Source organism: Copidosoma floridanum, unplaced genomic scaffold (assembly GCF_036245765.1).
Source record: "Copidosoma floridanum isolate Cflo_tuat_1 unplaced genomic scaffold, Cflo_Japanese_pri ptg000001l, whole genome shotgun sequence".
Lineage (NCBI taxonomy): Eukaryota > Metazoa > Arthropoda > Insecta > Hymenoptera > Encyrtidae > Copidosoma > Copidosoma floridanum.
In genome coordinates, this window is record NW_028321878.1 from 6,302,052 (window position 1) to 6,325,274 (window position 23,223).

General features: G+C 44.8%; 1 protein-coding gene across 1 annotated transcript; it reads left to right on the forward strand.

Annotated features, from left to right (window-relative positions):
- The first annotated feature begins 5,095 nt into the window (after positions 1–5,095).
- shakB (Innexin family member shaking B) lies at positions 5,096–21,688 on the forward strand. The gene is made up of 5 exons (XM_089590523.1): positions 5,096–5,500; positions 15,878–16,097; positions 17,032–17,321; positions 17,646–17,899; positions 21,635–21,688. The coding sequence occupies exons 1-4, from the start codon at positions 5,096–5,098 to the stop codon at positions 17,892–17,894; spliced, it is 1,164 nt and encodes a 387-aa protein (XP_089446649.1). The 3' UTR covers positions 17,895–17,899; positions 21,635–21,688.
- Positions 21,689–23,223: the final 1,535 nt, after the last annotated feature.

A 23,223-nucleotide genomic window follows, 5' to 3' on the forward strand; every position in this document is an offset into this window, starting at 1 on the left:
AATGAAAAAGCTACGCGAGCACGGAGACATTTCAAATTAATGGGTGACCAAACAGTCATTCATATAGATGTACACGTATAAAGCGTTGGAACGGCATTTTGTTCGCACGTATCAGCTGTTGTAAAGGTAAGTATATGGCACGTAGAGACCAAGAAAATCGGCGAAGGGGAGCAAGAGTTGCCACTCGGATGAATCGGGTGGTATACGTTGGTACGTGAGGCGAGCGAGGCCGTAATAAGGCCTCCTCTTCCTTCTTCTATACTTATAGGCATAATATACTTTTGCTCGGTCGCTATAGCAAGCGTTTCGCGGCTCTGCGCTCTCCCTCGTCTTCTGCACGTATACATACACCTATCTATAGCGCGACAATGACCCGAATGCCTTGGAGGCGACCACGACTCGCTCGCTACCTCGACTTTTAGTTTAGCCTCTCTCTTTTTCAGCTTTTCCACCCCCTTCTCCAACACCCATGTATTATTGACTCGTCCTCTCTCTCTCTCGCTCCACCGCTCGAACAACAAAAACAACTGTCCTCCGCGTGTTTGCATACCTATCTCAATACTTACTTGCATCTCCAATCCAATATTATTTTTATTGTCGGCTAAGGACACGCTTACCTATACTTACAGCAGCTGTTTGACCGGTTAATCTCTTTTTAATGCGCCTGAATACGCTGCCCCATAACAAACCCATCTGTATTGCACACACGCAGTGTCTCTACGTGTTATTATCATCGCTAGCATCTCAAGAGGCAAAACCCCACTACTGTTGTTGTTATATACCCACCCCCCCAACGCTTGTTATTTTATTTTTTTTTTTTTATTTCCACCTCGAAGCCACCGCGATCATATTAGCCAAGCTCCTTATCTCCCCGCGGGTAGTGTGCCTTGTAAAACGGGTAAATGATCGACCCAATAAAGATCAAAATTCGAAATGCTCCGAAGCTTTTCTTTTTTTAATAAGAAAATAACAAATTGCAAAGCCCCGCTCAAACAACGAGGAGAGAAATAAAGGAAAGGGAAAATATATTATGAAGATTAAGTAGAAAACGCCGCGCTAGGTAAGACACCGCGGGTGCTTTTACTTTTCGTTTGCGCGTCGAGAGTGCCAGTGCGGTAAAAATATAATAATTGTAAATTAACTTTAAACTGGTGATTTTTACCATTTTGTTGTATACGTACACTTACGCGTGTTTCCCTTATTCGACATTAAATTATCACCCTATACATATACGCATATACTAGAGCTCTCTCTCTCTCTCTCTGACAAACCGCGCCGTATGGACCGAAAATTAAAATTCGCGTCCAGGTGGCGGTTACGATTGTGGCACGCGCCCGCGTGCGGACGGACAAATGGACCCATCATGGGTGGCTATTAATCATCCGCCCAACGCTCGCCCATCCGCGTACGACCTTCTCTTCCTCGGCACTGGTAATATACACCCATGTGTGTAAATTGTAATACATGTGTTACTACTTGTCTCTCACTCCCCTCCACCCCTAGCAACGTGTTTTGCCGCAATCGTGATGTCACGTTGTGAGCGGAGACTTTGCTACCCTGGACCATTGAATTCCCTAATCTGTACGCGTAAAAAACTCGGATGATTTGTATTTGTAGCTGTGCAGCTTCCAAGATAAACAAAAAGGCAGATCTGATGCAACACTGTTTTATAACCGGAACGTGATATCATCTCTTTTTTTTTGCTTTTTCCCTTTCCCAATAAACGATGCACCGCGATGCATTATACACAAAAGCGCGAAGAGACGCGCGAGAGTTTACGCGGACCGAAAGAGCATCTATTTCCAGCGGGTTTATTTGTCCCTCCGAGCTATTGTGGCTGCACTGTTTTACCCGGTGCACTAAACTCGTGCTGTGAAGGGGTGTTTTGAAATACGCGCGATGGTCAGCAACGCGGAAGGATTGTTTTCACGTTCTTTACCACCAAAGGGCTGTAAAATTGGCCCTGTGGAGTATAAATCGCTGCGTTACGTTGATAGGAAGACCGAGGAAGGAGAGAGTCATAAGGATACGCGCGCTACGATCATCTTGACGATGATTTATGACGTTGTAAAAAAGATGAAACAATACGCCGTTCGAGCCAGTAAAACGTGATTTGTTTTGTTTTTAGTTGTTATATCGTTGCCCTCGGAATAGTACTCTTGATTTACACCCCTGTTTTGACACCCTCATTTTATCTTGCGCAACGTCACATGTTTCGTCAATACTTACATAACGTTACGATATTTGGAGCCACACCAGCATCATCGTCATTGTAATCACGATTGTTACCGGTGAAAGTAGGACCGTTTGCCCCTTGTCAACGTCAAATGTCGCAATTCAGGTTGAAACGTCGCTTTCTTGTTCATCCACAGTCTTCACCACTAAAAGACATAAAGGAAAAGAAAAGAGATGAGCCAGGAGATGACGAGTGCAAGCTCTTGATTAAGTAGTGCCCATTTCGGTGGCAGCAGAATGAACAGTTTTAATCAAGTGCTCTGTACACCCCGCCCCATCCCTCGTTCTAATAAGACCCACTGCAGCAGCCGAACAATGGCGGGTGCAATAAAGAATAATTTCGCGGCCTCAAGGAGAGGGAAATAACGTGCCCTCGGGTTCTTTTATCTATTTTTTTTTTTTTTCCTCTCGAGAACCCGGCAAATCGACTGCAATCCGGAATAACAGGTCTCTCGGGTTTTTTATTTCTTCATTTCTGCTCGATAGCCGCAATTACCCCTTTGCATCGACACAGAGAGCGATTGTATGCTTTCCAAAATAAATATTATACCATCAATTGAAATCACGCGTCCGAATGCCATTTGTTATACGATGTATTTTATTTTTAAATAAATGCAAGGAACGATCAAACGCGAGTCTTTGCACGTGTACCTGTAGGTTCGGTGTCAAGTTCGAGCGCCTTGTAATAATAACATCGACCATCATAACAGTAAGAAAATTCAAGGCGACCGCGAGAATATTGTACGGGTGCGCTTGCAAAAGCTCGTGGGGCACGTATGTGTACCGAAAGGGGTGTTTGCGCGACAACGAGAGAGACGCCATGCCCGAAAGCTCCGATCGATCTCTCAATTTTTCGCAAACTTGGTCGCGGAGGAGGGCTCGGTGACTACATAATTATGGCTTCGGAAGAAAGGGAGGGGGGGGGGACGAAAGAGAGCCACGGACGCGGACTGGTCTACTTTCTCGCAAGATGGTTATTAATTTCGATCAAGGCATCCCAAGTTTTGCCTCGCAATCATTTTTTTGTTCCCCCTTTTCCTCTCTTTCAATCAAGGGTGCAGTTCTCGCGACCGAGCTCCCCTCCTTTTTTCAGGTCAGAAATATAAATTTAATCCCGAGACGTGGCACGAAAACCTTGTCATAAATTTGCTTACGAGCGCGTGTGTCTAATGCACGCGACGGGGCTTTGTGCAGTTTGTGTAGTAAAAAGAATAAATATATATATACGTGTTTAAAAAAAAAAAAAAAAAAAAAAAACAAGGCTAGAATCTGTTGATGAAACATTTTCCCTCTGCCGTACATAAACCACAAGCCACTTACTATTTTAAGGCTGGTATTTGAAGGACTCGAAATTGAAAGGGCCCTTTTCGTACAGCCAACAGTAAAAAGGGAATTCCCTTTCAATTTCGAGTCTTTAAAATGGCACATGATTTGAGTAACAAATTTTCTCGCTAGTACCTGTTGTATCTCATAGTAAATAGCAAAAAATTTCGTTTTTGCGTGTGAAATTGGCAACAAATGAGCGGCAAATTGTCCACATGTAGATATAAAAGTAGGAATCGTCACTTTAGCCCGATACACGTGAGAAAGCCGAGCCCGTCTCTTCCTTTGCATGGCAATTTGCATGTAATGGTCGCGGGCGCGTGCCACGAGAGAGGCATGAACTTGGATAACGGCATAATCACAACGATACATCATCCAAGGGAAAGATCCAAAGTTATATGTATAGGTACACATGTGTGTGTGTGTGTGTACAGCGCTCGCGTCTTCGAGGCCAAGGGATGCCCCTCAAGTCTCTCGGCCAACGGCAGCCCCCTTTCGCCACCCCCTTTGCCAACTTCCTCTTCTCGTTCTTCCCCTTTAAGGCCTCTCTCGCTCTTCTCGCTCTCCAGCCTGACGACCATCTCATCTTTTTCTTTGCCTCCTCGTCAAGACTCTCTCTCTCTCGCTCTCTGTCACACTTGCCCCTTCTAATGTAGTCAGCCGAGTGGCAGGTGTGCGCGATGCGTGCCCAGTGTCGCCGATCTGCTCCCGCGTGTGTATACACTTTGCACAGTTTGATCGGGAGCCCCCCTCCGATATTTATCCACACTTGGCGAAATTGAAGTAGTCGTCGAGGGTGACCGAGAGTGAGAGTGATGCGAACGTGCCGATTTGTCGAAGCGAGTAACCACGAGAGGGATCGATCGGCTATTTGGGGGCTCTGAATACGCGGAAGATGTACGTGATTTTTGGAAAGGTTTTAACTCGATAGTAACAATGAAGTGTCAACATATATGTGGATTCCAATGATGGTACAGTGTGATCGCTTAGCTCAAGTGGTGGGACGTTAGTCATCAATACCATCCACCCCACGCTGCGGAGATCTGCAGTGACCCATAAAGTTGGCACAAGCGAGTACAGATAATACACAGCACTTGCATTTGCAATACGTAATTTTTTTTTTTTCTTTTCCAATCACCGTACATCACTCGATCCCATCGATGTACGTTATCACTACGGATAAAAATTACGCTTGGGCCAGAAAAAACAGGGTTCAGAGCCCACGTGCAGAGTTTTATCAAGCACTCGCTCGACGTATAGCGTTCTGCTTATCATGAAAAAACCGGTACCTGGTATCTTCTCCTGGATTGAGTGACAAGGGAAATGCACGAACCCTCCAAAAACACAAGGTGAGCGCAAAAAATGAGAGCAGTAGCTTGGGAGGTGTCGAGAACCACCGGGGAAGCGAAAAGGAAGGATGCGGTGGCGGTGCGTGGCTTTGCTGCTCCCACGTGGAGTAGCATCGTAGCCTACCCGACAAGACAAATATAAATATTACACGTGTATAGATAATAAGAGGAGCTTCGTCAGATATACCATGCCCGTGATGTTGAAGATGATAGACGTGTTCGGCTCGATCCGGTCGCTCTTCAAGGTCCAGCGGGCCTCGGAGGACACGGTGATATTTCGGCTGCACTACCAAGCGACCGTAGCCCTCCTGCTGACCGGCTGCCTGACCCTGGCGTGCAAGAGCATAAGCGGCTCGCCGATACACTGCGAGTCGGCCGGCTCCGTCGACAAGGTCGTCCTCGAGACGTTCTGTTGGCTGCACACGACCTACAGTATGGTTTACGCTTTCAACATGAGCCTCGGCCGGTCCATACCCTATCCCGGGGTCTCGAACAGCGGCGTGTCCAAGACCGAGGTACACGGCCACGGGCCCCATCCCCTCGTCAAACAGCACAAGTACTACCAATGGGTCATCTTTGTCCTCCTCCTCCAAGTAAGGCACATTCTACTACATATTATTATCTGCACGTGATGCAGTCGTGGGGTTTCTAATAGCTGTGTTTTTTTTTTTTTATAATCATACATATACCCATGCATGTTTGTACATGGTGTAAAAATGATCCAATCTGAGTCAATGATCCCCGTCGCGTCAAGCGACAACGAGAAAGCCCCACCTTTGCTCGTGAGAGTGTAACATATGTTTGTAACGTCAGGCAAAGAGGGAGGGGGAATCGGAGTACAGCGCGTCCCCATCCATTACCACCCACCCACCTGAATCAAGAGAGAGAGAGAGAGCCAACCTAACCGGGCAATGAGGGGACGTTAAAACGAGATTAGCGGGAGGCAGCGACGAGATCTCTGTCTCCTCGCACAATCAGATTCCCTTGAATATATGCGCAACTGGGCGAATTCACTTTCATACGTGAGCGCGTCGGGGTGAATTTATACGCGACTGTGTATACAATACAATGGCACGCGCGCCCGGCAATTTCTCAGCGCGTCGTGAGAGGACGTGCGCCCCCTTGTATCTCCATCCGTCCCTCCAGAGAGCGCGCCCCGAGGAAGGAAGAAAAAAAGCACGTGTATACATATCAATCTTGCGATTACCGCGACTCCGTGTACAATCCGTCCTTCTTTCCCCCCTTCGCGGCCGAGCGACTTTGTTTCCCTTTCTTTTTCGTAGACGGCGCCGTTGCTGTTGGTATGCGTATAGGGTTTTAGATTAGGGTTTTTTAGCGTATACATCGCATACTTGTAACGTGTCGCTCGCCCAGGCGGGACTATCTTTCTGACGGGGCTCGTGATTTAGAGCTTATTACCCCCAATTGGCATGTGGGGGCACGGAAAGCAACATCCCCCCTAGTGAGGTGTTTGTATAGTTTTCTTTCTTTTTTTTTTTTTTTTTTTTTTCATGATTAAGTTTAAATGGATTCTTCAACCACCTCCCGTGTCCGCGTGCATTCGGTTAATATATGCGCGCATCTCAGAGCCGAGAGATGAAGACACCAGCAGGGAATTATAATATAATTTATGCGGACGCACTTTATGTGTGCACGCGTACGTATAATATATATATATATACGCGCACTAATGCGCCGCTGCAACGAGGATTTCTTTGTGCGGCAGGCCCGTTCTCACCGTCCATCTCCTCTCCCCCTTTCGCTGCATCTTATTCTCTCATCTCTTCTCCTACTGCGCGCGTGTACAGTATATACACACTGTGATGCTGACCACCGACTGCCCACTCGCTGTTTCTATACTCTCGGGCTTTTTTTTTTTTTTTTGTTTTGTTTTTTTTTTCTTTTTCTTCTCTCCCCCCAGCTCTCATTGTTCGTCCCTCTCCCTCGCCTAGTTACGCAACTTTGGATTGAGAGATCACGACGTCCTCTCGGGATAGAGCAGTGACCAGCAGTTGCCGTATAAGTATACGTATGCATTGCCTGTGCGGGACGAGTCGTGCAGTTGTAGTGCTGTAGTGTGCGTGTGCCGAGATATCACGGGGTTCGTTAAGGAGCTCGAGATGCTAAATCACCCGACAGTACGTTACACACGAGCGGATTTTCGCTTCACCCCCCTTTTTTTTTTTTTTTTTCATTATTCTTAATTTCGTCGTTATTGAATGCCCCGTTTATATGAGGATAGCCACAATCGATTGGATGATGATGAATATCCTACAACGTTTGGAGGTATACCCATAAAAATCGACCGATAAATGACACACAACAAAGACACATCGGAGGATGCGTGTTAGGTGCTTACTCCTCGGGGAGCCCGGATAATCTTCGGTTCCCCCTATACCGATTCGTGAGTCGTTCGCGCGGTACAGGAGAATCGACGTTTCAATCTGAGGATCCACCCGGTAGCAGTATGTGCATATACCTACTTAAATACTAGCCGGTGCAATTTACGAGCGGCAGTTGTCGCGAGAGAGGACGATCCTCGCGACAGATAATGAGGCAATTTACGACTGCGGGGATGTTATTGGGCGTTGGCACGCGCGCGACCCTTTTTCCTTTTTTGCGTACGACAAACATACGATCGAGCGAGTACTTTTCATTTTTACGCCCAACTTGTGGGTATGGGTAAAAAGTGCAACCACTTGTAAGCCATCCGTGTCTTTTATACAAAGGAAATTTTTAACCCCATATGTAACTAAAATTTCAATTGCGAAAAAAAAAGTGCTTCAGGGCCTATTAAATTGGATTTTCACATAAAGTGAATGCCCCTAAAAATGGCCAAAAATTTCTGTTCCATCTCGAAAATGCGTTAAATAAATATCAATTCGATCGCGGTGTTAATTTTAAAATCAATCCTGTACAAGATTCTACACTAAATTAAAAAGTTGATGATTACCGAAATGAGAGGCTACGCAAAGTCCGATAAATGTTCATTGAAGCCTTCCTCCATGTAATCCATGACCACTTGAACTCACCATTTGGATTTAAATTACTGAAAAAACGTGTCAATAGTTAAATTTTGTCTGAGCCATTACCTGGAGAACGTACTTGTTCGCGCTTATTTTTAGAACGAGGAGAGAAGGGAAAGTCCCTGTCTTTTATTCCACGGCACATTGTTGGCGCGGGAAAAACTTTTCCGCGTTCGCGATACGCGGAAACACGCGGTTCCTTCCTTCCTTCCACGGTTTGTTTGTTTGTCGCGGGGGGTAATTTTCAAAGGAGGGTGAGGCAGTCCCGTAGAATGGGACTTTAATAATAGGTGGCTGCTGTGGTTTTTTTCCTCCTCCTCCTCTTCCTTCGTAGCTCGTAGTTATTTTCAGTAACCCGTGACTCGAAGAAAAGAAGAAAAAAATCATCTGCGTTTGTTTTCCGTGCTAGAGTTAAAAAAGAAAAAAAAAAAAAAAAAAAAAAAAAGGAAATAAATGACGATATTATGCTGGAAACAGTTGATTAGCCGTGAATTACGAGACAATTGGAGACGAGAGAGTCGTCGAAGGGAAAAGTAAAAAATAAATAAATATCTCCGTATTCATGTTACGTATACACGTGCACGTACTTATTAAGCAAGGCTCGTTACCTGGAAATGGTTTCCGGAAAGTAATCAGTACAGTACGGCTAATGCAACACACGAAAAGATTTTAACCGAGAGCCTGTGCCGAGTAAAAGGGATTTGCCGATTGAATCGTGTAGAAAGAAGGAAAGAGCACGAAAAACACATCCTCCATTATATTATATCAAAACCCGCGTGCAATGGAATACTCGTTGTGTGTGTATATAAGTATAATTGGTACAAAGCAGCGTAATGCGTTTTTGTTTAGCATTGAAAAATCAATTAGCCGAGGCGCGCACAAACGATCGTTTCAATGCGCGCATCGGTATGATTTTATAAATCACCCGGTCGCGCTAAACGTGCCGTGACGAGGTAATCATCCAAAGGTTAAACTGCACTGATGGATAATAGTTGTTGAGAGAGGAAGAAAAGAATTAAATCCCCCCCACCCATCTACCCACCCTTTTGATTCAACAGCTTTTACAACAATACGGATGGAAGTAGAGAAATACGACCGGCGGAATCGTTGCACAGAGGCGCGTGCGATGTATACTTACTGGTACAATACAGAGGGCCATTTTCCATTGTATATACTTACGTATACCTATGTAACCTGCTATCATTACAGTATACGTGATGCTGTGCCACGCACGTGCGTGAATGCTTGTGCCAATACACACGTATACGTGTGCGTGTAAAAGCCATCGAGCACACAGCGCGATGCACGCACAAATGATACAGATGGCGGAGAGCCAGGAGCGGTGGAGAGGCTATATTTTCCCGCGCCTTGGACTCGATCGGTGCATTGACACCGATACCGAAAATTCTCTCGAGTGGCGTTGAACGATTGGCTCCCTTTAGTCCCCCTATCTCTTGTTTATATACGCGTTTTGTCGGTATTGCAAAAAAATACAAAGCTGAGAGCTGCCTCGATTTGTTGCCCAATGGGAGAAACATAAGCTCGATGACTCATTTGGTGGGATTGCAAGGTTTCGGGAGGGCGATTAGAGGGTGCACGCCGACGTTTCATGGAGGAATTTTTTTTTCTTTTTTTTTCAAGGCCGGCCGTTCCGTTCAATTGATGCGCAGCTTACAGGTCCTCGTAATACCTTCACGGGGTCCTTGGACGAGAAGCGCGTCCATTGCAACAATGTATACCATTGTTCGTGAAATCAGCTAACGGCCGTGCACTCGTCGCAAACGTGCTAAATATATACATGCACACTGTGACGAGCGAATCAATGGGGATCATTCGTTTGTTTGTTGGTTCGTTGTTGAAAATGTAAAAAGAAAAAAAAAGATACATAATAACTATGGTATGTTTCACGATGTGTACCAAAAAAACAAGATCACATGCCCACAAGCGAAAATCTTTCCCTATACGCGTACACCTATTACCAGCCAACTCCGTTACGTTGCGATCCCGTTGTTGTTGGCATCGTACGGACGCCAAAAACCGTAGAGGCATACAACAGAACCCGACGCTGATTTTCCGTACATATTCCCGTGTAAGTATCTAATAGTTTCAACCCCCGAGGCTCTCTGGCACTAGCGATTTTCACGCCGAGCACACGACAATAACACGCATCACCATCATCCTCCATCAGCCCTATGCGATATATACACATATACGCCATACTATTAACATAATAAGCCCACACGGGTGTATTTTTTATACACGTACACGTGTATGTGCACATTGTATGTATAGGGAGCAGTGCGCTCTGGCATTGCCATTTCTGTGCGGGCAAGGCTTGCATTGTCCATTGTTTTCCCACGTCCATTCTTCGTGAGAGGCCAAACTAGCATCAGCACTGCATTCAAGGGACTCCAAACGGCACGTTTGTGTCCGTAAGCGCGAATTTCGCTGCTGGTGTCTTTATATAGGCAAATGTATACACCTACCCCTACACGTACGTAGTATACGCATGTGTACAAGTTAGGGAAAAATGGCACTCGATGCCTCTTTGGCTGAGGAGACCCCCTTGAACGGCCCGTGTACGTGTACGTGGCTCTTGAAAAATTGCCGTACAGTAACATTGCAGTAACATTGGGAAAATTTCCAAGGGAACGCCAAGAACTCCCTCTTTTTTTTTTTTTTTTTTTTTTTTTCAAGATTAGCTGTTACAAGCACCATTTTCGTTAAGCACGACTTTGATGTTTTTCTTCAAACAGCACTACACATTAAATTAGATTACATTTCCGCTTTTTACCACGTGTATATAAGTATACACCTTAATGCCGAAATACCGTGTACATAAATGATAATATATACGATGCAATATTTAAGAAGTATAGTCCAAAATGAGTTTGCACGAGTTGAACGTCCCGCGTAAAAATTTTTACGTTTGGCCAAACTTTGGCCAAGCTTGGGCAATAAGAAAATCCCAAACTTGGATTTTCGTTGGAATATTTTACTCAAGTTTAGCAAATGTTCTTCCAAACGTCTAAAAAATTAATTTGTTGCGTCAGGATATTAGTTGGTCTGCATTATATGACTTACGAAAAATATTGAATAAAATATTCAAACGAAAATCCAAGTTTGGGATTTTCTCACTGCCCAAGTTTGGCCAAACGTCGACCACATGAACTTTGGCGAAATTTTGGCCAAACGTAAAAATTGTTACGCGGAGTACTACTTTTACGTAAAAAATGATTCAGTACCCGATAGCTGAGGAAACCTATATTGCGCCACATGCACCAAAGAGAGAACAAAAAAACAAAAAAAAAAAAAAACCAATCCTCCAACGCGTAGGTGCGAGACTCGTATACCCGGTACGGTAGGTGTATCAGTTGAAATGTAGACAAAAAAAGAAAAAAAAGAAAACAGAAAAAGCAATGAAACAAGACCCGAGAATCTCCAGAGATATGGGAAAGGCGACGCGTGTCTCAGTCAGTAGGCGAAAACAAGGACGAGGAGGAAGCAGTGATGCATCGTCGGTGATAAATGCAGAAAAGGTGCATATACGTATAGCAGGGTACAATGCACATATATGAGTACGTACACATGCAGGTATGTATAGGTATACGGTATGGAGCTCAAAGATAGCTGCACGCAGAGAGAGAACAAAACGGAGGAGAGCTTGCGCGTAGGTCTCTCTCCTCCTATTCTCCCTCCTCACACATACATACTCATATTAGATTGTTCTCTCTTTCTCGCTGTATGCGGGTAAGGTATATATACCCATGGACCGAGAGATAGATATGAGAGAGAAAGGGTCACAGCAAGACGCAGGACAAAGAAGATTGATACAAGCGCGCGCGCGAGAATGTGGACGAGAGAGAGAGAGAGAGAGAGAGATATAGCCTCATCTACTTGGGATGCACACAATGTAATAGATGTATCAAGGCGAACGGTGCCCGATTCTTTTTCTTTTCATCCCCCTCCCCCTTTCGCCCCGCTTGTACATGTATATATATATATATGAGTGCAAGCGCATTGTAGGTACGCTGTGTACTTACATCGGATTGCTTGCGTGCATCGATGCATGTACATGTGCTTCTTCATGCGAGACCCCAATGTTCGTCTCTCTTCAATCGTCTCGTATACGTATGGCTATTGCACTTGCTTCTACATAAGTATATATATATTCCGATAGCTCATTGCAGTGGAGGAAGGAATATTACATAATACATATATACCCTGCATCCCACTCACTTGTTGTGCTTTGGAAATTGTTTTTTTTTTTTCTTATTATTTCACCATGAGATCGGAAGATGCGCAATCTCCCACGTATACGTTATGGCCCACTCTTTTAGGGGCAGGGCCATTTATTTGGTCGCTCATGCATGGACTTGCGTCATTATCGAATCTAGTGGGGAAATAATGTGCCATAGAATCTATACAAGCTTCTGATCGACTTGTTTATAGCATTGTCAATAGGACAAACTCAACTGCATCAAAAATCATAGTGTACCTCCCACAACGTGTACGGATAAGTGTTCAACTCCTCGGACAATGGGTAGGGAGGAAAAAAAAAAAAAAAAAAAAAACCAAAAACTACATGTTCCTTTCGGGATAATCTCTGAGCCTGCCATATACTGTGCTTCCCTTTTTTTTTGCCTCACTTGCCTCAACAACGACACCACGATACAATATTTTAATCGGCTCAATTGATCAGTACAAGGTGCAAATGGTACAACGTACGCTACACTACAGGCAAAAAATTCGACATTGCGCCTAATACGCGAAAAACATGTAACTATACACTTGCAAGAGTGCCATTATCGGGTCTAATCTATTCCTTCCTCGTACTTTTGCACCTTCCCTAGGGACGCGCGTACGAGTGTACATAAATTTTGTGCGCATGCACGTATAAAGTCCCTTTGAAAGGGAAAATCCGTCGTGTGAGAACTACCGCGTACCTATACCTAATTAAGGCCGAGAGGGTGAGATAAGCAGCGGATGAAAAGAAAATCTGTCCGTATACGCACATATATATAATATATACATACAGTCGAGGATATAATTAAAGCTTCCTGGATCACCCCGTGGGTCTATTGCACCGCATAATAGACATCACGTATATAAATACATGTCGTTGGCGTCGCGCACACTCTCCCCCGTATGGATATACTGCAATATACACTATACTGATATTGTAAGATATAATGGCCTCTCGGACTCTTCATTAGGCTACCGCTTTCTTCTTCACTCGTCTGACCGCGGCTCAATTATAGTCTACTGATGCAACTGAAGGCTATACACACGGAGTGCGCGCTTTCGCGTTTTCAACGGTACATATCTACTCGCATTGTTACCGATCTATATGTTATATATATATATATACAGTTGCAGCAGCCGTTGCAGAAATATCAGAGAATTCGAGCTTATAATAGACGCGCTTTACCGACATCGGGTACAGCTGTCGGAAGCGATAGTTGATTGATATTGTTTTTAGCTTTTTCTCGGAGCTCGAGCTCTCGGCTACTCCAACTGTATACAAGAATTGTACTCAACGAGATTTTATTTTGATTGGCTGTAATCCGAAACGTCGCGCGAAGAAGGAGACTGGCGATGATTTAACGGGAGAGCGACGCGTCTCTACACATTATACGTATACCTTTTGACAAGTTTGATTCTATGAATTATACACGCCAGGGGCTGATAGGTACATTTGTATGGCATGAAGCAGTTTATCAGCGGATGAGAGGGAAAATTGTTTGAATATCGAAAAAAGGCGGTAACGCGTTGTAATTCAATCGGACGATTGATTTGCACTTCGTCCAAAGTGCGACGTGTTACACTACCGACGATGAGTGCCAGAAATTGCGACACCTGTGCGTACACGCGAGGCCTGCCAGAAAGACTCTCGATGATATCTAAGCATGCATACATGTACGCACATCTGTAATTAATTAATCTCTCGCGTTTTTAACACGTCACCCGAGTTGGGACATCGTTTACAGAATAAACGGGGAGCAAGAGTGCCTTTTGGTGACTTTCCATCGAAAAAGTCCCCTTTATCGGGTGGCTAGCTCGTTGGAAAAATGCGGGAGACGCGCCCAATAATAATAACCATTTTAGATAAGGCAACCTCCTGTGGCAATTATATAACACGCAGTGCACGTGTATATTCCCACAACCGCGCAACTCGCAATCTTCATTTTTCCCTCGGGACACGGAGAGAAGGAGCGTTTTATCTGCTTCCTCTCTCTCCCTTTGCTGTGCACGTACGTTGTGTCGTATGCGTTGTCGCCGGGGCCGTGAACTTAATTGAAGCCGCAGCGGCTAAGGTCACACGCGTTGCGTGCGCCGGTGTTTTATAAATATAATAATATGAGTATATATACATACACTCATAACGCTGTGCACCCGCTAACATTTAAGGAGGAATAATTGCACCCTCGCTGTCACTGCCCCGCCGTTGGTTGTGTACAGTTTTTTTTTATTTTTTTTATTTTACCGATACGTCACGTATTACGAACATGATTACGGTATCGCCGGTGTGATGCAACGAAATTTTAATATCGCCCAAAAACGATAACGTGTACCACCGAGTCGCGAAAAAAAAGGGGCGGGCGAATCACCATTAAAATTCCCGATCGGGCGGAAAAGAAAACTCTTATCCGAGACACGATCTCCGCTGGGGGTACTTATATACGCGCGAAAATGAGATCGATCGGCAGAGGAGGAGGAGGAGGATGAGGAGGTTGGGGGTCTCTCTCGCTGCACGGGGATTAAAACATTTTCCCTCGCGCTCGCGCAACTTTCAATTATACGATCAGCGCGCATCTGCCGCGATTTATCCAGGACCCGTGCGATGAAATAAACGAGCCGCGTGTACGTACGCGCGTGCGAATGGCACGATGATAAGAGGGAGAAAAAAAAAAAAAAAGTTTACACACACGGAAGGGGGCGAGAAAGGGCATATTTCCTCGTTATCGCGATGCCGGTCTTTCTCAGGCGATACAACCCCGGGAATTCGTTTAAGAATGCGTTATTAATAATCCAACGGGCTATCTCTCTAACCCCTCTGCCGTACTTCGTGCGAAACGATAAATTCGAATTTCGCGCTATGGTATAGTCACTCACTTCATTTTATTTTTACTTCTTTAATTCCGCGCACTTTGAGAATAATCTCGGTGCACGCGCGTGCATCCCCTTGACCGATGAACTGTAATTTTCCGGCTTTTTATTAATTGCCGGGGCTAGTTGGGGCATTTGTTATATCCCCCAGATGAAATTGATTGCGCAGCCCTCGTACGTATACCTGTACGATTTCTCTGTGCATATACGTAACGCGTATACACTTAAAAAAAACAAAAAAAAAAAAAAAAACGGACAAAATTCAATTATTCGATTCGAGCGCGGGGTAATAAATGATGGGCGTTCATTACTCCGCCAAGCCGATGTTTGGATTATTCGCTCTTTGGCATATGCGGTGTATGTACATACACGTAGCAGAGTTTTTCAATAGGTGGATTGGCTCCGAAGGGGGACCATTCGTTTTATGGAATATACTAATGGAAAAATCCATCACCATCGCAAAGACTCGAGATGGGTCTCTCGCGAGTTTCCCCATAAGTATATATACGCGTGAAAAGTTTTCATTGAGATCTCAGTTCCTCCATTGAATCCACATAATATGGGTGTCCGTGATGATTAATACAATTTAGTATGTGGGCATTGCATCGAAAACAAACAAAATCTACATCGAGTCAAACCTCCATAATTGGATGTTCCCACATTAGTTTGGTATGATCGCCCGTTATGGGTGAAAAAAGTCTCGTTTGCAAGCAAATAACCAGCAAACTCTTAATCGATGACCGATAATGAATGATGAGAAAAAAAAAAAAAAAAAAAAAGTAATAACGGTTACGACAAAAGAGATAAATATTGACGAATGCACGAAAATTCCAGGCGATCCTGTTTTACACGCCGCGTTGGCTGTGGAAGGGCTGGGAGGGTGGCAAGATCCACGCTCTCATGATGGACCTCGACATCGGGCTGTGCTCCGAGGTCGAGAAGAAGCAGAAGAAGAAGATGCTGCTCGACTATCTCTGGGAGAATCTGCGCTTCCACAACTGGTGGGCGTACAGGTACTACCTCTGCGAGACCCTCGCCTTCCTCAACGTCGTCGGTTAGTACGCTCTTTTTTACCTATAAATACATACATACCTTCGTTTCATCGGTCCTTTATTCTGCATCACAAGGGTGCATCGTAACAACCATTTACATCTCCTCCCCGTGTCTATGTTCCTCCTCCTTCTCGTCATACGCCGACTCGATACTTTTTCCTACTCGACAATCATCATAAATCTCGCTCTTTCGTATATAATATACACATATGGTATTTCACGTATGGGCGCGAGACTGGAAATTAACTTGGGGTTTTCCCATAACCACCTCCCCCCTCACTCTCTATCTGCATGGGACGCTTACACGTATATACCGGGGGCCAAAGAGGTTCGAGGGTTCATTTCGAGCCACTGCCTTATCGATCGGGAAAATCGAGCCTGGGCATGTACAATATTTATTACGTGTACTCTCCACGCGCCTGTACAGTATAATGGTATACGTACCTTGCGCGCCTCTTTACGTCTGGAAAAATATAAACGAGTCAATTATCTTTTTCTCTCCCCTTCTGCGTGTCTCTCTATGTTACACCAAAGTGGGGGATTATAATTAAAAAAAAAGTTTTTTTTTTTTTTTTTTCTGCCGCATTAATGAAGCGCCCGTGTGAATGCAGTCGGCAGGAAATATGCGGTAGTGCGTATACACTTTGGCGTAGTTGCGCTAAAGTATACCCACCTTATATATGTGTATATGTGTAATACAGCAAAGGGAGGTAAATATAGTACGTACAAAAGGGGCGAGTTATCGTCTAAATTTTGGCAGCCACACTCCCAAGCTGCGGCTACACTTGCTCGCGGAGAGAGAGAGAGTGTGTACATGTGCCTGGTTTGTACTAAATCTTGGTAATGCCTTAATTTCATCATCATCATCATCATCATTTGTGATTAATATATGTATATATAAATCACGTAGTAGAAAAAAAAAAATGATAATCGCAGGCCAGATGTTCCTGATGAATCGGTTCTTCGACGGAGCCTTCCTGACCTTTGGCATCGACGTGCTGCGCTTCCTCGAATCGGATCAGGAGGACCGCGTCGATCCAATGATCTACGTGTTCCCGCGCATGACCAAGTGTACCTTTTACAAGTACGGGGTGAGCGGCGAGGTCGAGCGCCACGACGCCGTGTGCATACTACCCCTGAACGTCGTCAATGAAAAGATCTACGTGTTCCTCTGGTTCTGGTTCCTCTTTCTTGGCCTGCTCAGCCTGCTCACCGTCATCTACAGGGTAAGTCGTTCGTTTTTACGCGCCGGAATGTCCCCCGTACCTCCACCCACACGCATGTCCATCGGGGACATCGATCCCCCGTTTGAGTCAGGCCTTTCCGAGGACTCGTTAACAAGATTGCCCTTACAAGTATGCGCGCAATATATTATATATAAGCTCGTTAAATGCACCCACCTCGTCTTGTCGAGCGAGTTGGGGCAAGGGGCTCGGGTGTGTCGTCTTCGATGAAACGGATAAACTATTCCACCCTCGCCTCCCCTAAATTCTCGTTCCAATAATAATCGTCGATGGGAAATAAATAATCCACGTGTGTGTGTGTCGCAGATTATAATAATATTCTCGCCTCGGACGAGGGTCTACCTGCTGCGGTTGAGGTTTCGGCTGGTGCGCCGCGAGGCCGTCGAGACGATAGTCAAGCGGAGCAAGGTCGGCGATTGGTTTCTCCTGTACATGCTGGGCGAGAACCTCGACACCGTCATCTACAGGGACGTCATGCACGATTTGGCCAATCGGCTGGCCTCGAGGCATCACCACAGCGTGCCCGGCGTCAAGGGCGAGCTGCAGGAGGCCTGATTGCGGTACGTTCGCACTTCCACAAACATCCGTTTACATATATACATACACGGACATCAATTTTACGCTGTGTACATTTTATTTCATGCACCCACGCCACTTACCCACCTCTGCTTACAATAATAGCTTGTCGCGGCAACAAAAAGTAAAAGAAAGCGATCGAAGCACATGCATAAATATAAAATAGTTGATGCATGTGCCTAAATTGCGTGTACATGTGTATAAAAGGAAAGCATCTCCCATCGACTACTTGTATGGTGTTTTCCTCCTTGCATGCACGAGCCGAAAATAAACTGGCCGAACGGAGGTCGCTTGTACACCCCACCCTGTACACGATGTTTAACGGTCGCGTTGTACATGTACATATAAATGGTATACCCTATGCGATCGCTACCTCCTTCGTCTCGCGGGCGGGTCGCCACGCTCTTTTTTCCCTCTTTTTCGCCAATGATACAGCTACCGTTGTATACACAGCCTCACGATTTATCGCGCTTTCTTCCGTGTGTGCTATACGTATGTATTGCATATAGGTACGTGTATGTGTGTATACTCGCTGCGCCCAACAGTTCCAATAGGTGCAGCCCCCGCTGTAAGTCCATCCATACGAGCGTCTCCGTCGCGTGTGTTCGCGGTCCAGGGTGCCCGGAGCGCGACCGACGAACTCGTGCTTAATCGCCGGATATAACTGTAGGCAGTTGGGGTAGGAAGAAAAAGGGAGGCTGATGCTCCGTGGATCAGTGTTTTTTTTTCACTACGTTCATTGCACAGCTATTGGGGTGTTTGTAACAAGTTTTACGTCCAAGGCGTTACGTTTGTTCGAGGGTTCGGTTTGTTTGGTTTTATCGTAATCACTTAACCGCCGGAAAGCGCTGCCGCATGGAAGTACTTTCTACCCCCCCAACGTATGCGCTTGACAAATGTCCCCCAGTTTTTTTTCTCGGGGACGTTTGAAAAATTGCCGCTTCATACGGTACTCGCGACGTTTACAGTTGATTTTTTTTTTTTTCTGACCATAGATTTATTCGACTCGTAGAATGTGTTGCCATGGCAACGCGTTTTTGGTGATGTTCAAAGTCTGGAAAGCGGAAGAAAAAAAAATGTTTTTTTTTTTTTTTAATCAATTGGCGCAAAAAAAAGTCTTGAGTTCCCCGTTGATTAATTAACGGGAAGATCCAACGAGACCGCCCGGTCGTAATGAGTCGCTCTCGAGTAAAAGTTTCGTTTAATTTTGAAATTCATTTAACTTTGATAATGAGCGCCAATGCAGCTGATGGTAATACACTTACTTACTACATTATATTATAGGTGCAGAGCGCGAGGAGCAAGAGAGAGAGAGAGAGAGATGAGTAGCGAACGCTTTTAATACACCTATGAATGTTATACAGACACACAGTGAGCTCCGTAGCGCAAAGTCATTATCTCGTCTTGTGCCCTCGCTCGGGGTTATATTTATTATGTTGGAGGAGCAAAATCAAATTAGGGAGGGACACCCCCTTCTGTGCCCATTAGACCGGAGCTTCAGCGCTACACGCTCGTATACCCACATACATACACGTGCACATCATATCATTACATCGCGAAGGATCTCAAAGTCAAAAGTTGTACGAGTATAATAGAGAGAAAGAGCAATTAAAATCAGAGGCTGATGTGCAGACCAACATAGGTGTTTGTGGGTATTTATGTTGTAAGCTCTCGAGGGTGCATCTCGGAAAATAACACTTGTGAGGGGAGCAGAGGGGGAAGATTTTTCCGAGACGTGTCTACTCTCTGATGGTGCACATCCACGGGCGAAACAAGAACAAAAGTACTGATTGAAATTCACTTTTCGTTATACTTGTACACATTTGTGTGAAATTACATAAAAAAAGAAATGAAATTAATCCCTCCTCTCGAGTACACCGTCCAAGGCCACGTTTCTTTGTTTCCCTCGTTCGTATGTGTGGGCTTAATGAAAAAACAAAGGGTGGTAAGAGTAAAGGAACAAACAAAACACTCACACGGATCAAAAGCGAGAGAGGCCCTTCGAAGGAGCAAAGGAACGCGGCGGCCGGAGGTCCGTGTAACGAGTGAGTGCAAACAGAGCCGACTCTCGCACAATTAAAATTAGAATTTAAAACGCTGTGAGGGAGCCGGGCCTTTATCTCTCATGCGGCCGAGCGACGGGTAACGAGCTAATATCAAGCCCACGAGGTGGCAGGAGGGGGGGTATAAGACATCCATCACGCGATAAGTGAGCTTTTTTTCCGAGGGGCAGAGGAGGGGCCGCAGCATCCGCTCTGCATGTATACCAAACGATTACCCTCGCGTTGTCCGCGCGCCTTGTTGAATCCACGAGGAATAAGTTGTACATTTTTAACATCGTGCTTTTGATTCTACGAGCAATGAGGAATTTCCCTTTGTTTTTCTCTCTGCGGGAATTACCGGGGGATTTTCTCGATGCTATCTTATTTGATGTTTAATGCTGCATATATATACATACCTACTCCGTGGTGGCTTGCAGCCCCATAAATGCACCGAGGGCACATTACATGGATACACGCATGGTGTACCTGCGAATAAAATGTTGTACTCTATTGGAAAACGCGAACTTTAAGGTAACATGAGAATACAGTATAAACATTCCAGCCGAGTGAAAAACAGAGGATCATTTTTACTTCCGATCACCGTACCGATTTGCGAAAAAAAAAAAAAAAAAAAACTTTTTTATAAATAGAGTCATCGCCCCTCCTCCTTGGCGATTTTCCTCTTCTCATCCAAGTAGGGAGAAAAGAACGAGTTTGAAAGTTCGTCGTACGCGGGACGGAAAATAAAGGAAAGGAGCCGTCCGTCGAGCGAAACTTTTTCCACGCATCGATTCATCGACCCGCGCTCCTTACATACTTGCATGCAAGCGCGCGCAGAGAGAAAGAGCCAAGGGAAAAGGCTACAAGCTTTTCTACTCTACTCGTTAATTAATAAGCAAACGCGGGCGACAGATACAACGTTAGCCTCTTAAAATTGACGCGCGCGATGCAGCCTGTCCCTCTATACTTGCTCTCCTAATTAACTGATCCGCATCGCTTATTGTATATAGGTATATTATACATATACACCGTTTTACAATTCGTGAGTCCGTACCCGCGCGGCAAAGCATAATTTCAACTGATAATCGCTTGTAGAAATTCGTCCCGTACAAGTATATGTATGTATAAATATGCCCATCGTCCGCGTTGCAGTTTCCTCATTCATTCACATCGTTGCACGACCTTCTATTAAACATCAGAGTTCCGTATCTGATTATCAACGATGGCCTGTTACGTGCAGTATAATATATACCCCTCGACTCTCGACGACTCCATTAGGACGCAACTTGGTTTACACGGCATACGAATATACATATGCAATTATTTGCGTGTGTGTGAAGCAACTCTGCACCCGTAGATCGTGTATAATATATACTTACCGGTGTGTAAGATCGGCGCGACAGATAAGTAACGCAGCTTATACCCAACAACCATCAAGTGTACCGATCTCTCCCCCTCCTCCTCTAATCAAACGTCAATGGCTTGTTTCTTGTGACCCGATGCACATTGTACACGCACAACACACATTGTATACACTCGCTCATCGCATATTATACACACTTAGCTCACGAGCGTATATTATATATGCCTTGATCATGCACGCATAAGTAAGGGAATGAGGGAGATAATAATTATGAGCTTGTAAGTGCCATACAATATTGTGATGTGTGTATACAGGGAGAGAGACGCTGGCAGAGACGCGCCGCACGTCCCTTCTCGATCCGGCAGGCGTTTCCGCTCTTTGTTCCATCATCGGGGATGACGACCGGACCATCGCGAGCCGGAGCAGTCGCCGAGTTGTCCCGACGTTGGGCCGTCCTACCCCGGTGGCCCGCAGCTTTGGGACACCTGTGGATCTCCGGAGCAGAGCGCGCGCGTCTTCCCGTAGAAGAGGCTCGTTGGACCACGCCACTCGGACTTTGGCTCGTGCAGTGTGATATGTGCAAGCGAGTGTGCGCCTATACACGTACGGAGACTCTTTGCGTACTGTAACATGATGGAGAGGGTGCATTTTTTTTTTTTTTTTTTTTTTTTTTCGCTTTTTCCTCGAAAACTATACGGGTGTGTTCTTCGGCGGTGCTCGGTGGCAGAGGAGGGACTCGCTCGATTCGGGAGTAACTTTTTTTTCTTTCTCCTTTCCGCTTACATCGTACATACATGAGTGATGGTGGCGATCGCGATTGCATTTTACGGCGCGAAAGGGAAAATAACGATGCTTCCGTAGTTGTTGCCTGTTAAGGGTCGGGTCGAGGATGCGCGTAGAATATTGTTATCAATAGCGTACGGTATACTAAACAATAACTATACTGTATAGGATTAACGATGCAACGTCGAATAGGAGGAATTACGTGTAATTACAATGTGTACCATCGACACGTCTATTATGTATTTATTGTAGTAGAAAAAAAAAACGATATTCCTTATTGTACCGTACGATTTTTATTAGATTTTTCCTAACGAATCGTATTTTTGTATACGCGTACGTACGTCAAAAAACGAGCTTAGTTTCACGAAGAGTCTTGACATCCAAATTATTATTTATAATCATGATCGTAGACTTGTGTAAAATTATGACGAGGTAGTTATGTCTATGTGACAAATTAATCGTTTCTCGTGTCGAACGAACAAGCAATAGTTATATGCACGCAGCATATATAGTTTGTAATCGTATCGTGTAAGCGATTGTGACTCCGAGGCGGTCGATAAAAGTAACGTTGAAAAATAAAAAAGAGGAAAAATTATACTCGAATGAAAAAAAATCTAAAAAATAAATTAAGAATATATGCATACTATAGTAGGAAAAAAAATGTAAATTCATATTTATAAAGTATGAAAAGTGTAAAGCAGGCGTCGACGAAAATCATATCCTGAATCCCTCGAGCTGTCCAACTCTACCACTCCGACACGCATGAAACGCAGGAAATACGTAAAAAAAAAAAAAAAAAAAATGCCAAAGAACGCGACAATATACCTGATGTAAATGATTAACGAAAATGTAAAATGCGTGAAAAGCAAGGCTTGATGCGCCCTTACTGTGCTTGCCCTCCTTCGAGCGCGTCGTCGACGATACGCGACTCCAAAGTAAACGATTGATACATTGTAAGTGGAGAAAAGAAAGCAAGAGAGTAAGCCAGCGCGATTGTCGCAGTGCCAAAGCAATAATGTAAAACAAAAAGTGACAAAGGGAAAGAAAAATAAATAAAAATTATTCCCACTGTGAAAGGATGTGAGTGAAGAACGGGTTTGTGCGTATATCTCTGGAGGAA